This window comes from Notolabrus celidotus, chromosome 22, assembly GCF_009762535.1.
Source record: "Notolabrus celidotus isolate fNotCel1 chromosome 22, fNotCel1.pri, whole genome shotgun sequence".
NCBI lineage: Eukaryota > Metazoa > Chordata > Actinopteri > Labriformes > Labridae > Notolabrus > Notolabrus celidotus.
The window spans coordinates 4,083,707-4,096,360 of NC_048293.1; the positions used below are offsets into that span (position 1 = coordinate 4,083,707).

General features: G+C 42.5%; 1 protein-coding gene and 1 long non-coding RNA gene across 2 annotated transcripts in view; one reads left to right on the forward strand and one right to left on the reverse strand.

Annotated features, from left to right (window-relative positions):
• LOC117805949 overlaps positions 1-12,654 on the reverse strand; it is a 193,663-nt gene that overhangs the window by 55,777 nt on the left and 125,232 nt on the right. The window contains exon 12 of the long non-coding RNA XR_004629569.1: positions 7,020-7,078. This is a non-coding gene — a long non-coding RNA (uncharacterized LOC117805949). The remainder of the gene's footprint in view (positions 1-7,019; positions 7,079-12,654) is intronic.
• zfp36l1a (zinc finger protein 36, C3H type-like 1a) lies at positions 7,430-12,085 on the forward strand. Its single transcript, XM_034674582.1, has 2 exons — positions 7,430-7,960; positions 9,058-12,085. Exons 1-2 carry the CDS (start codon positions 7,910-7,912, stop codon positions 10,123-10,125), a joined length of 1,119 nt encoding a protein of 372 aa, XP_034530473.1. The 5' UTR covers positions 7,430-7,909; the 3' UTR covers positions 10,126-12,085.

Sequence of the window (12,654 nt, forward strand, 5' to 3'; positions counted from 1 at the left end):
GCTTTTTAGCTCATTCAGTGTTCATCACACAATCATATATCTGTAGCAGGAGTCAGTTGTTGGCTTTTCCTTGCATATGAGTGTAGAACTATAGTGCAGAGTGGATCGGTTATTTTAAGTTACCAGATGTTACCATTCTCTTCTTCCTCTATTAAAAATGATTGAGTCTTATTCTGGTAATCAGTCTATTCACCAGCCAAGGGCACAAACTGTTAGTCAACCTCTGAATCCTCTCCATCTCCACCCTCGTGTCAAATTATGGTCACTTCTAGCTCAAACAAAACCAACATAGCGGCAAAAAGACTGAACTCAATGCTTCAAAAAGGCAGCTGACAAACCACTGCGTGACGTCATGGTGGCTGTGGTGTCAATTAATTATACAGTCCATGGTCTGAAATTGCACATGATCTGCCATCTCTGTGGTCACTGTCTCTTTTCTATCACTTGATGGTTTTGACCTATGCCTCTTCCTCTGCGACCCCTAATGCGCCAGTGGAAAACCAAACTCTCCCTTCCCATGAGCCCTCTGGACAGACAGAGATTGTTCCTCAGGAAACACGGGTCAGGAAGTCAGAAGAGGAAGCTGGCCTTTATGGTTCTAAATGCAACCCTCCTCCAGAGACCGTGTGTCAGCGGAGAATTGGACAGTAAATCTCCTCTAAATGCCGACCCCCTCATATTTCTTGTTTTGTTGCTATTTTTGCGACCTCGCTGTTAACCAAAACATCATTATTCTATTTCACTCCAAAGCGGCGCTGACGAGCCCCAGAAACTTTCATTTCCAGCACTGTGTTTGTTTTGAACTTTGATTGTAATGATGTGACGTGTCAAAGAGATTTCCAATTGATGCCGCATCCCACCCAGTGTGAGACGGAGGGCAGTGGAAGTGAGTGGATGGGCATGTTTGGAGCGATTCATGGGAACAACATGAGCAAGAGCAGCCGGTGGTTAGCCACTAACAATGCTGCGGCTACTCTCATGGACAATTAATCGCTTCTAGCTCTTATTTTCCTCCCTCGTTCTCTCTCTTCCTCTGAGGCTAGTTTCACCCTGCGAGATGACCACAGTCCTCCCATATGAATTTGGCAAACATACCATGAGACATGAAAGCAGGCAATCATGGTGTTCTGGCTGTCAAAGCTCGTACAGAGAAGAACCGGATCACATTAAACTGGGATGTTGGGAAGAGGAGAATGTATACAGAAACTAAACCCACGCTGTGTCACAGTGAACGTTGGCTGAGAAATGACAACACATTCGAGAAATCAACCCGGATTTAGATCAGACTTGGCTCTGCTTAACCGCTGATTGCTCAACAATCAGGAGGCTGATTAGCTGTCCTGTCCGTGTTTCGAAATAAGGACTCACATGCTGGGTGAAAATGGGAAGTTATAGGAGTGTTAGGTAATCTAAGCGTTTAATAGGAATTGAAACATTGCTGACAGTAATAGATCATGCTCCATCAGTTGTAGATATTTGTATGCTGAGGCCTTGGCAGTCCAGCAGCCTGTTGTACCAGCTGTGCCTAAGTTGTGTCCTAAGTTAGGGTGTAAAGTCCTCACTAAACTATATGTTGAAACTAGTTAGTTTGTAACTTAAGTTGTGTCATTGTTTGGTTGCACCACAGAGACGTAAGGTTCATCTTAACTAGTAGACCGAAACATCCAAACTAACCAAAATATGTTTACACTTCCAGCAGCCAATCAGAGGAAAGCACCCATTTTGATGCAGGGGTTGTTATATGTGTTATCTTCGTGCCTAATCGTCTCAGAACTGACCAACAGCTGATAAACACTTGCACAAACTGCTGCTACTGCCGCAGAATAATAACAGAAGGTATGTCAATCTTGATTAAGTGTCACAGTAAGGTGATAACTACAGTCTAAATCCTAAATCTACGGTGTGCATGATAACAGTGACATCCAGTGGTAAAATGATCAAATATAAGATACGTTAATACTCGGGAGTGCAAATCTTGGTCAAAAGGATGTAATCTCTTGTGGATAACGCGTTAACGACGTGTGAACAATCTATATCTCCTCATCCTCCAAATCATCCCACCTTTCAAAACGACGTGTCAACCGGTACTCTACGAAGGACTTTACACCTACTAGGATCTAAGTGTAAGAATTAAGTTGTAACTTAGGCTTAAGTTGGAACTGTCAACTGGTGCAATGCACAAAACATTAGTAGAGTGTAAACTCCATCCTAAATGAGAAATTACATTCAAACTAGGCTATGTTTGAACTTATGCACAGCTGGTGCAACAGGCTGCAGAACAGCATCTCTACACTAGCAGTACTTCCACAGATGGGGGTACTTTAGAGAACTGCACAGGAATATAAATGACCTTTTGTATTTTTATTGACGTATCAGTCATGTGTCTTTTATGATATAATCACACTATGAAAACATATAAATGTGAGTACACTGTGTACCTTATTATGGTTCTAGTTTTAGTGCTATTGTTAGCTGCCTAAAACGGTCTACAACCACAACAAGCAGAATCACGTTTGAGACTATGCTTATTACTACATTGTTTTGGCTAGCACAAAGCTAGCTTTCAGTTTTGAAAAACACACAATAACAGGAAAAACTTAGCCTACAAAATTTTGTCATTATCAGGAACGATGTGTAACAGCCCTCTTTAACTGCTGCTTTTTTTAGTGCTGAGAAATCCTCAACACATACGTGATACTAGCACACAAAGTGAAGTCTTTTTCAATTACAAGGTTGTTTTTTAGCGAATCAGATATTGGTAGTGCGGCGGTGTATTGTACCTTTAAAAAAAAAAAAATTCCCTCACTGAAAAAAAGAGGTTACATAAATAATAAAACACTGAGAGCTGGTGCTTTAAAGTATTGGTGTGTACTTGTGCTTGTGAAATATTGTATTTTGAACACATCAGCTGGCATGTTGTGTTCAGGGAGGGTAGGAGAGGGGAACCTTATTGTCAAAATGACAGTAAAGTAATGTATTATAATTATATATATAAACATATTATACAAGTTTCAGAAACTGTTCCAGTGAAGAGGTGTTGTTCCACTAACAGCTGCTTGAATTGAAAGAGTGTGTTCAAGTGTGAGTGGAGATGGGAGGGATGCATGTGGGTTTGGTTTCTTCCAAAACAGACACTTCAGCTGGAAATTAAACTTTATAAGAAATCATGAAGGGCAGTATGTAACAAAAAGCTAAGTCCCTGGTATTTGTCAAGAACACTATCAATCCCAGAATAAACATCATGTATCAGGCAGTAAAAATAACTTCTTCTCTTTTAATACATCATTTAATGAGGCTGTGGTTGAGCTAAGTGGGATGTGGAGTCGCGCAGCTTGACTTTGCCGCACAACCAGTGTGTGCATTCATGTTCTGTAGCTGATAAGTCTCTATGCTTCATAAAAGGTTAGTAAGTAAGTGTGTCAGTGGAAAAGAGTGATTACACAACACTCAAGCTTGTGCTGAGTCTTTATTCACCCTAAAAGCCACACAAGGCAAGAGTTGTGTTTGAATGTGCTGACCTGCTCGTCTAATCTTAGAAATTCTCACCCTGATTATCTAAATTTATGCTTAAGGCAAACATGCAGACACTTTAAATACTACAAAAAGAGAAGAGTGAGTGAGAGGAGAGGTTGGGGAAAAGGAAGAACTCTGCCCTCTGTTGGCCATGAGGAGGAACTACAGGAAACTGTTGCTCTAACATCCAATTTGTAGTGTTTTTTTGTGCTTTCTTTCATCTCCTGTAGGGTTAGATAAAGATTTAACATCCAGTCATCCCACTTAAATGTTATCAGTGACCTCAAGTCTCATCCCCGTCCTCCCTTCTGAGAGCAGGAGGCAGAAATCATATCCGCGGAGTGAGTGACTGCAGCTCCAGGAGAGACTGATAGGAGATACAAGCTGAAGAAGGAGGACCAGCCTTGACCCCGAGGAGCACAAATCCTCAGAAATCAACTCCAGTCTGTCAACAGGCTGAGGCAAATCCTGCCTGAAGGCTGAGTCCCAGATTGTTCCCTTTGTGTTTTTCACTTTGGAAGTCAACGGGGGGACAGGAAAACCTCATAAATATTACATCCTTCATTTTTAACAAGCTGTGATTGGACATAAACATATTCATATTTCAAACAATCAGTCAATCTACAAAATGTAACCTGCGGCTAAACAGATTTTAAAACATGCGTCAAACATATTCTAGTGCTATGGATTCATTTGGATTTTGGACACTAAATGGAGAAAACAAAGAGTTCTAAATGCAAAATGTTGGGCTTTGAGGAGGACGTTTTGACTGTTTTCTTAAAGGCTGGAAGGAATTCATGAGTTACTATTTTCAGCAGCAGACCATTTTTTCTATATAATTTGAAATATTTCTATTAAATTTAAAATATGGTGAAATAGTGATATCATACGGTACATTAAAAAATAGTATGATACGATACAGTATGATATGAAATGATATGATATATTATGATATAGATAGATAGATAGATAGATAGATAGATAGATAGATAGATAGATAGATAGATAGATAGATAGATAGATAGATAGATAGATAGATAGATAGATAGATAGATAGATAGATAGATAGATAGATAGATCGATCTTTATTTGTCCTTAATAAGGAGATTTGTTGCCACCGTCTGTACAGGAATACATGTATGAACACAATAACCATAAACATCCAGCCTCACAGCAATGGTGCCCCGCATCCCACAAATATACACACCAGACACATATGCACACACTGGGCACATATAAAACACACCGAACACATATAAACACACCGGACACATATAAACACACCGGACACATTACAATGGCATTCTGTTTAGCAGTGCTATGGCCGATGGGACGAAGCTTCTGCCAAACCGGGCTCGCCTACAGTATGGGGATCTGTACATGCGACCGGAGGGGAGTAGTGGGAAGACCGAGTAGAGGGGGTGTTGGGGGTCCAGTGTTATAGTGCGTGCTCTGCGTATGATGGCTCTGTTGTTGAGGTCAGACAGGTTGGGTGTGGGGAGGCGGATGATTTTGGTATGATGTTTTTATGATACCATACAACACAATACGGTACAATACCATACAATATATGATACGATACTATACAAAACGTTACGATACGATACTATACAATACAATACAATATGATACCATACGATACCATACGATACCATACGATACAGTACAGTACAGTACAGTACATTACGATGCAATATGGCCCGATACGATACGATACAGTACAGTACAGTACAATAAAAGTTATTATACAGTATGACAGGACTCAAAACAATACAATAAAGTTTCATATGATTCAGTCCAATTTGAAGGTAAATGAGGAAATTTGTCGTGGACTCAAGTGCTGCCCATTATCAACTGCCTCCACAGTAGTATTAATAAATAAAAAGGGTTCCTTTGAGTAAATATTTATTATCCTGTTTTGTTGGTTTCCTAATACAGAGTCCAGCCTACACCACTAAGTGTCACAAGATCCAATCTAGGGGGGTTGATTTGAAGTTTTTCAGCAAGTACAAAATGTTTTTTTGTCTTGTTTCAAGGAAAAAAGCACTGGATTTATATTCCAAACTAACTAACATAAAAATGACATTTGTAAGAATTGCACTAATCTTGTTCAAACTTCCTTCAATTAATTTGCAACCACGACAAGACGAGGTGTACACATGAATTTCAGCAAAGATAACTTCCTTAACGTCTGTGTGGCACCTTATCAAAACTGTGTCTGTAGTTGTTTACTGTCTGCATGTGTAAAACAGGAACACATCAGACACCCCTGAGAGAGAGACTGCTCTTTTTTTGGGGGGGTTTTCATTTTGGCAGGAAACAGGTGCCTCCTCCTCCTGAATCTGGAAGGATAACTGCATCTAACAGTATCAGGCAGGCACGATGCATCTGAGAGTATTGAAGTAAACAAACACGGTGTACGAGGTTTCTGAGGCCAAGGTCCGGCTAAAAAAAGAAGACATTTCCACCACAGTTGATGGTTTTGTTCTGGAGTTCTGACCTTGTGGAGTTCAAACTGTACGTGTATCTGTTTGCATTTACTGTACTTAAATAAACTCTGTGTTTAATGTGTGACATGTTATGAGTTCTCCAGGTCACTTCACGCTCTCCATAGGTCGCTTTATGTTGCAGAGTCTCCTCCTACTACCCTGCTGTAGTTATTGCAATCAATGTGATCCACTTAATCAATGAGTGACAGGGCCTTTGAACTGCAGACGTGATTTCCAGCAAGTCTGTCATCCCACCCTGTCGTCTGCGAAAACACTCTGGGGGGAGATTACTCCACGCAGGCCTGGCTCGTAAAACTCTTTTTATGTTAAAACACACACACCCAGGTCCAGCAAAATGTCAGTGATTGCATAAAGTTACATGCACTCTTCTTTCAGAGAAGTGTTTTCTTAAGGTAAGAACTTAATCTTGAAGAGAACTTAGGCTGCGTTCAAGCTCTGTATTCTATCTGTTCAATCTTTCAGAGCAAAAACAACAACTTCCCGGCCTCCTCCACAGCTGAGACAAAGCTCTCCACCCCCTGTGTGGCTTCTGTGTAAGCAAAGAAGAGGAAGGGAAGAAAGGGAATGTTTTGCCTCTCTCTGTCTCTCTCCCCTCCCCTCCTCCCCCTCTCACCTCCCCGGGGCAGCTCTGTGTAGTAATAAACGTCCCCCATAAATCTCCCCCTCACGCCATCCTCCCCTCCTCCAACTCCAACTCCAACTCCAACCTTTTTTTGTTAACAGCTCCTTTTCTTCTCTCCCCTCTCCCTCTATCTGCTTTTCTTTTCCTCCTCTTCTCTTTTCTAGTGCAACCCAACCCTGACATTGACTCTGCACATGGCCGATGGCTGCTCTGTCATGGATTCGGAGGGCGGGAGGGGGAAGAGACGATAGACCACAATAGGCTTGTATAGGTTTCACTCTGTGCAGCTTGGCTCTTTTCTCTGTGTCTGTCAGTGTGACAGCCTGTGGTTGAATCTGGTGAGGTCACTCATGTATCACATTAATCTCTCTTACCTGATGGAATGACACATCCAGGCACATATTCGGCACAGAAAAGCAGCGTTATACCTGCTCTAGCAGAAAAGAGAGAGACAGAGAAAAGGAGAGGAGTTAAATGGGGGAAATGTGTGGATGGGAAAGAGTTAAAAGCCTTGGCTGCTTGAATTCACCGGAAAGTCCCACAAGTGACGTTACAGTCCAGCAATTAAGAGTAAATTAATTACAGAGTAGTGTATGGTAGCTGAAAGCCTGAGGATACTGCAGCGCCTCCCAGTAAACAACTTTATGAACCAAACCTCTTTAGGAAAAAGCAGGAAATTAAGTGTAGCCTTATTTGGCTTCAGTTCTTATAATAACTTCATTTATAGGATATGGATTTACTTGTACATGAAGTTAAGACAGTATGGCTGTTACAAAGTTTATACAAAATAGTGTAAACTTTATCTAAAGTGTGTAAAAGTCACTTTAAATGTGTGATCATAATTATTACTTTCCTTCTAAATGAACACCCTGGCTTTCTGAGGAGATTACAGATTAAAGACTGTGCTTTTTCCACTGTAAATTACACCAAAACACAAAAAAATAGTCTGTTTAGTATGCATCCAGCGTGCAACAGTGTAGTAATCTCAAACAAACTAACAAACCACTGCAAGTTTGTCCCCACAGAAGAGGAAGATTAAAAAAAACTTTAACTGAAAGTTAACGCCCAGCTCTGCAGGCTCCTCCTGCAAAAGGATTATAAAGCAAATGTCGGGGCTGGTGCAGGGCAGAGGGGGAGTTCTGCTGGGTCCCAAAATACACAGGAGCTGCAAATCTGAAACTCAGCAGACCTGCGCAACTTTCTAACAAGCACAGTTTGTTTTTTTTATTTTTTTACTTTTGAGTTGAATCCGGACTCTGCAAAGATGACCACAGCCGTGGCGTCGCCTTTCTTCGACTTCGAAGTTATGAACAAGGTAGATGTCTAAACTTTTCTCTGGTGTTGTGTGTGAGCTCTCGTTAGCCTGTTAGCAGGGCTGTGGAGGAATGAGGAGCTGCATGCCCGCGGCCCTCTCTGCTGCTGCTGCTGCTGCTGGGACTCCTCCTGTACGGAGTCTGTTTTGTGTTTGGCTGTTTTGATTTGTTTTTGAACTGTTTGCTGTTTTTGTGTCTAAACGTCGTCGTAGGCGGTGTTTTTGATGTGCTGAGCTTTGTAACAGTGTGCCGAAGCCTGTCGGTGACATTACTTAAAACAAATCAGTTGGTGAAATCAGAAAGTTTGCTTTTACTTAGTCAACATGTGCCCGCCAACATATATCCTTAGTTTTGCAGAGCAGTCACGGTACAGATAGCTCCAGCTGCTGTTCCCTCGTCACGTTTCTGTAAATGAGGCAGTTTTGCGCCACTTTTAATACTCCTCACAAAGCAGCCACATGCTCACTAATCATTAACACGGTTTGTCTAACTTTAACACACTGGTTCCACACGTAGCACCGCTTCTCCTCTTACCGGGGTTAGGGTTCACATTTTGGGGGGAAACATCAAAAATCTATCCGCTCTCCGGTCAGCTATCATCTGTTTGTTTTTGCATACATTTGGATGTTTTCAGTGTCAGATATCTGCTCAAACAGCTCTTTCCTCCCTCCATAGTGCTGTGTATTAGCTTTTCTACTCTATGTAAATCAGCCAACTAACCAGCCACCTCTCTGGAGTTTGGACGTGTATTGAAAAGCGGATCAGTACTCTCTTGTAATTCAACAGGATGCGTCGCCACTTTCATTATCTTTCAAATGATGCAGCCTCTTTGTAGCCACCAGCAGCAGCCCTGTGGCCTCCTCATGTGCTGCTGCTCCATTTACTAAACAGGCACACATTCCTCACAAGGGCAACTTGCCAAACCAGCTGCTGTTCTATAGGCCTGTATCCGCTTATGTAGTCTGAGCCAAAAAGGACACAGTCATGCAAGAGGAGGCTGTGGGTCTTTTCTCTCTGATTCACCAACTTGTCTGTAATATCAGGACCACTTTGAGTGTCAATGTTTTTCTGATCATGTGTATTCTTTGTGTGTCTGCAGAACAACAAACTGCTTAGCTACAACAACAACCTGGGTGCTCCCCATCCCATGTCTGTCCCTTGCACTGGCACCAACGTGCCCCTCTCCAGCCCCGCCGGAGCCCTGCTGGACAGGAAGGCGGTGGGGTCTCCCTCAGTGGGAGGCGTGTACCAGCGGAGGCACTCTGTCAGCAGCACAAAGTTCAGCCAGAACCAGTTTCTGAACAGCCTGAAGGCAGCGGACCACTCCTCACTCATCTCAGGGGTTGGCAATGCCAGCAACAACAAGGAGAACCGCCTGCGAGACCGCTCCTTCTCTGAGACGGGCGAGAGGCTCCTCAACAAGTGCCTGGGCCCGGCCAGCCCCACCAACGGCGGTAGCCAGGTGAACTCCAGCCGCTACAAGACGGAGCTGTGCAGGCCTTTCGAGGAGAACGGCTCCTGCAAGTACGGCGATAAATGCCAGTTTGCTCACGGAATCCATGAACTGCGCAGCCTGAGCCGCCACCCTAAATACAAAACTGAGCTGTGCCGCACCTTCCACACCATTGGCTTCTGTCCCTATGGGCCTCGCTGCCACTTCATCCACAACGCTGAGGAACGCCGCGGACCCCCCCAGCAGTCCTCCCCTCTTAACTCATCCAACAAGATGGATCGGCCTCGACTGCAGCACAGCTACAGCTTTGCAGGCTTCTCAAGCTCAGCCGGGCTGAGAGACAGCCCCACCTCCGTCACCCCTCCACCCATGTTCTTCCCTGATGAGGTCCCCGACTGGCCCAGCAGTAACCCCTTCACCTACTCCAGCCAGGAGCTGGCCAACCTGTTTGGGCCCAGCCTCAGTGCTGGTCCTGTAGGCACAGAGCCCAACACCCCTGCACCCCCTTCTCCAACAAGCACACCTTACTATTTCAGACCCATGTTGGAGTCCCCTCAGTTGTTCGAGTCTCCATCCAGCCCTCCTGACTCGCTGTCAGACCAGGACGGCTACCAGAGCAGCTCTGGAGGCAGCCTGAGTGGCTCTGAGTCCCCCACGCTGGACACCACCCGCCGCCTTCCCATCTTCAGCCGCCTCTCCATCTCTGATGATTGAACCGCACGCTTCCACCAGTGACTTAAAGTTTGATGACACAAAGAGAACACGGCACTCCCCTCTACCTCTGCCCTTTTCCTACGCTTCCCTGCCCTCCCTTACTCAAGACACCGTGTTAGTTCCTCGTTAGCTTTGTAAGGATGTAGTCACTTAAGGGAACTCTGTCGATTCAAATTATCATTTCATCCCTGCCGATCCGCACAGCAAGTTTAAAAACATACCCTGCCATGTGTCATAGTGCCAAAAAGGAGAGAAAATTGAACAATGAAACCATGAGAACAAGAATTGACAGTTTTGCCAGGTGCCACTTGTTATTTTTTTTCTTTCTTCATTTGTTCTTGAATGTGTAGCAGCACAAGTGGCCTTGGAAAGGGGAGTGCATTGCACTAGCCCCCCCCTCCCTCCCTCCCTCTTTCGTCCCCCTTTCCCTCCCTGATGACACCACTTCCCTGAGCTAGCTAGAGGGTGCTCACTAACTTAACTGTAGATCTACAGCAGCCGTTTTTACAGACTTGAGTTAAGTCAAATGAAAAAAAAATAAAGACCCTGAAAAGATATGAATAGTTTTTAAAAAGAAAAAAGTGCCTGGGGCGGTTTCTGCATGTGTTTAGGGTGAATGGACTACTGTTTGTTTTCGGTTCTTTCTCATTTGCCCCCCTCCACCCCCCCTTGTCACAGTTCTTCTCATGCCCTGTCTTATGTAATTGTGGACTGGGTGAGTCTGCAGGAAGGACTTTGAACTGGAAGTTGGTTATGTTCCCCCTCCTCCTGAGTTTTTTCTCCTCCTGTTGCTGGTCACTGGCTCTTTTTTTTTTTTTTTTTGGAAGGAAGTCTTGGTATCAAACTGATCATTAAACCTGTAAGACTTTGCCCCGCCTCTTACCCCCTGCCTCCTCCCTTCATCCTCGCCGATCTGGGGAATTCCAGCATTCCCATGGTGCAGTTGTACATCTTGACAAGATCGGATCTCCAAGCTATCTTACTTTACTTCTCCCTTACTTTAGAACATGCTCCCAGGAGCACTCTGTACTCATTACATCCCTTTTTTTTGCTTCTTTATTTGATAATTATTTTTTATTAATGTTATTATTACGGTTATTATTGTTTGAAAAAAACTTTCCAGACAGAAGGTTTGCTTGTCACTGCTTATTTAACTTATCAGAACATATTTATTGGTGATCATATGCATTTTTTGTTAATTTTGTTTTGTATTTATCTGGATAATGAACAATAGAATATATTTTCTTTTATGTTAAATTATGATCTTCCATATTAATCTAAAGATTGTGAAGACGTTTTTGTCAGTTTTCCTTTTTTCACAGTTTAATATATTGTACTTCAATGACTTTTGTTCTGCAACTACACTTTGTCAAAATGAAACTTAATTTAAAGCAAAAAAAATGCAAAAAAAGACGTTTTGCGTTTTGATTATTTATTGTACTTTTTTTTTCTTACTCCCTCTTATTGGACTGCAATTCCATCTGAACTAGATTTGCTTGTATTCATTCCGGATGTTTCCCCTTCTCACATCTTAAAATAATCTCGACAGTAACAGTAGCTAACTGTTATCACATTAAATCAATCTTGGGTTGATGGTGGAAGTAAAGGGGTGCTAACAGGACCTCTCACATCACTGATTTAAGAGAGTCTCCAAGTTAGAAGACTGGTTTCTGTTGACATGTCTTCTGTCAGTTCTGTTATTACAAGCAATAGCTGTGACCAAATGGGTTGAGGAAAGTTTATTTAGTTTCTCTTCTTTTTAATTTGATTGGATGCTTGATGCACTTGCTTGGCCCCCCTCTCGACCATTGGAAGTGCCTCTTTGAATACATTCCAGGTAGCTAAGGCTTATGTGCCTTTTATATTTGATAATGGAGGACAATTAATTTTTTAAAGTCACTTGTTCTGTGTTGCCTTCACTTTTTTTTTTTTTTTTTTTGGAAGAGGTGAGCAGATTTTGACACAAAGAAAGTAAAACAGTTGAATGTATTTTTTCAGCCATGTTTTTTTTTTTCACTACAGTAATTTCTGTGAGTTTATATGGAAACCTGTTTTTTTCCTCTTTTGTAAGTATTGATTGCAGTTAAGTCAATAAACCCCGTATTTTTGGAAAAGTTAAACTGTGTGATGAGTTTTGTACAACTGGGGAACCATGCAGACTGAGATTCTCCCACACTCTTTGCAGTCTGACACAATCCATACACATGGAGCAAGACATCTTTAAAACATGTCCTTATTAATGAAACCTACAAGTTAAAAACCTTGTATAAAACCAACATCAGGTTACTTACTGCTCTATCGTTGAATCCAACACATGGATGGCATTAACATTTGCATAATACAGGCCTGAAGGGAATTAAGGCTCCTCTGGCAGAGCTTCAAATCTGGTTGTCAGACTAAGGAATGCCTCATAAATCCACTTAGAAATCCTGAAACAGGCAATCTCAAGTACCCATAACCTACAAACATGAATAAAAGACATTTCTAAGTTCTTTTTAGCATCAAACCCTTTCAGTAATAGTTGACTGC

Excerpts from the sequence above, each read along its gene's own strand:
- zfp36l1a (XM_034674582.1), top strand. The coding sequence starts at position 7,910 with ATGACCACAGCCGTGGCGTCGCCTTTCTTCGACTTCGAAGTTATGAAC. Across the intron at positions 7,961-9,057 it reads ACTTCGAAGTTATGAACAAG|AACAACAAACTGCTTAGCTA; the intron begins GTAGATGTCTAA and ends GTGTGTCTGCAG.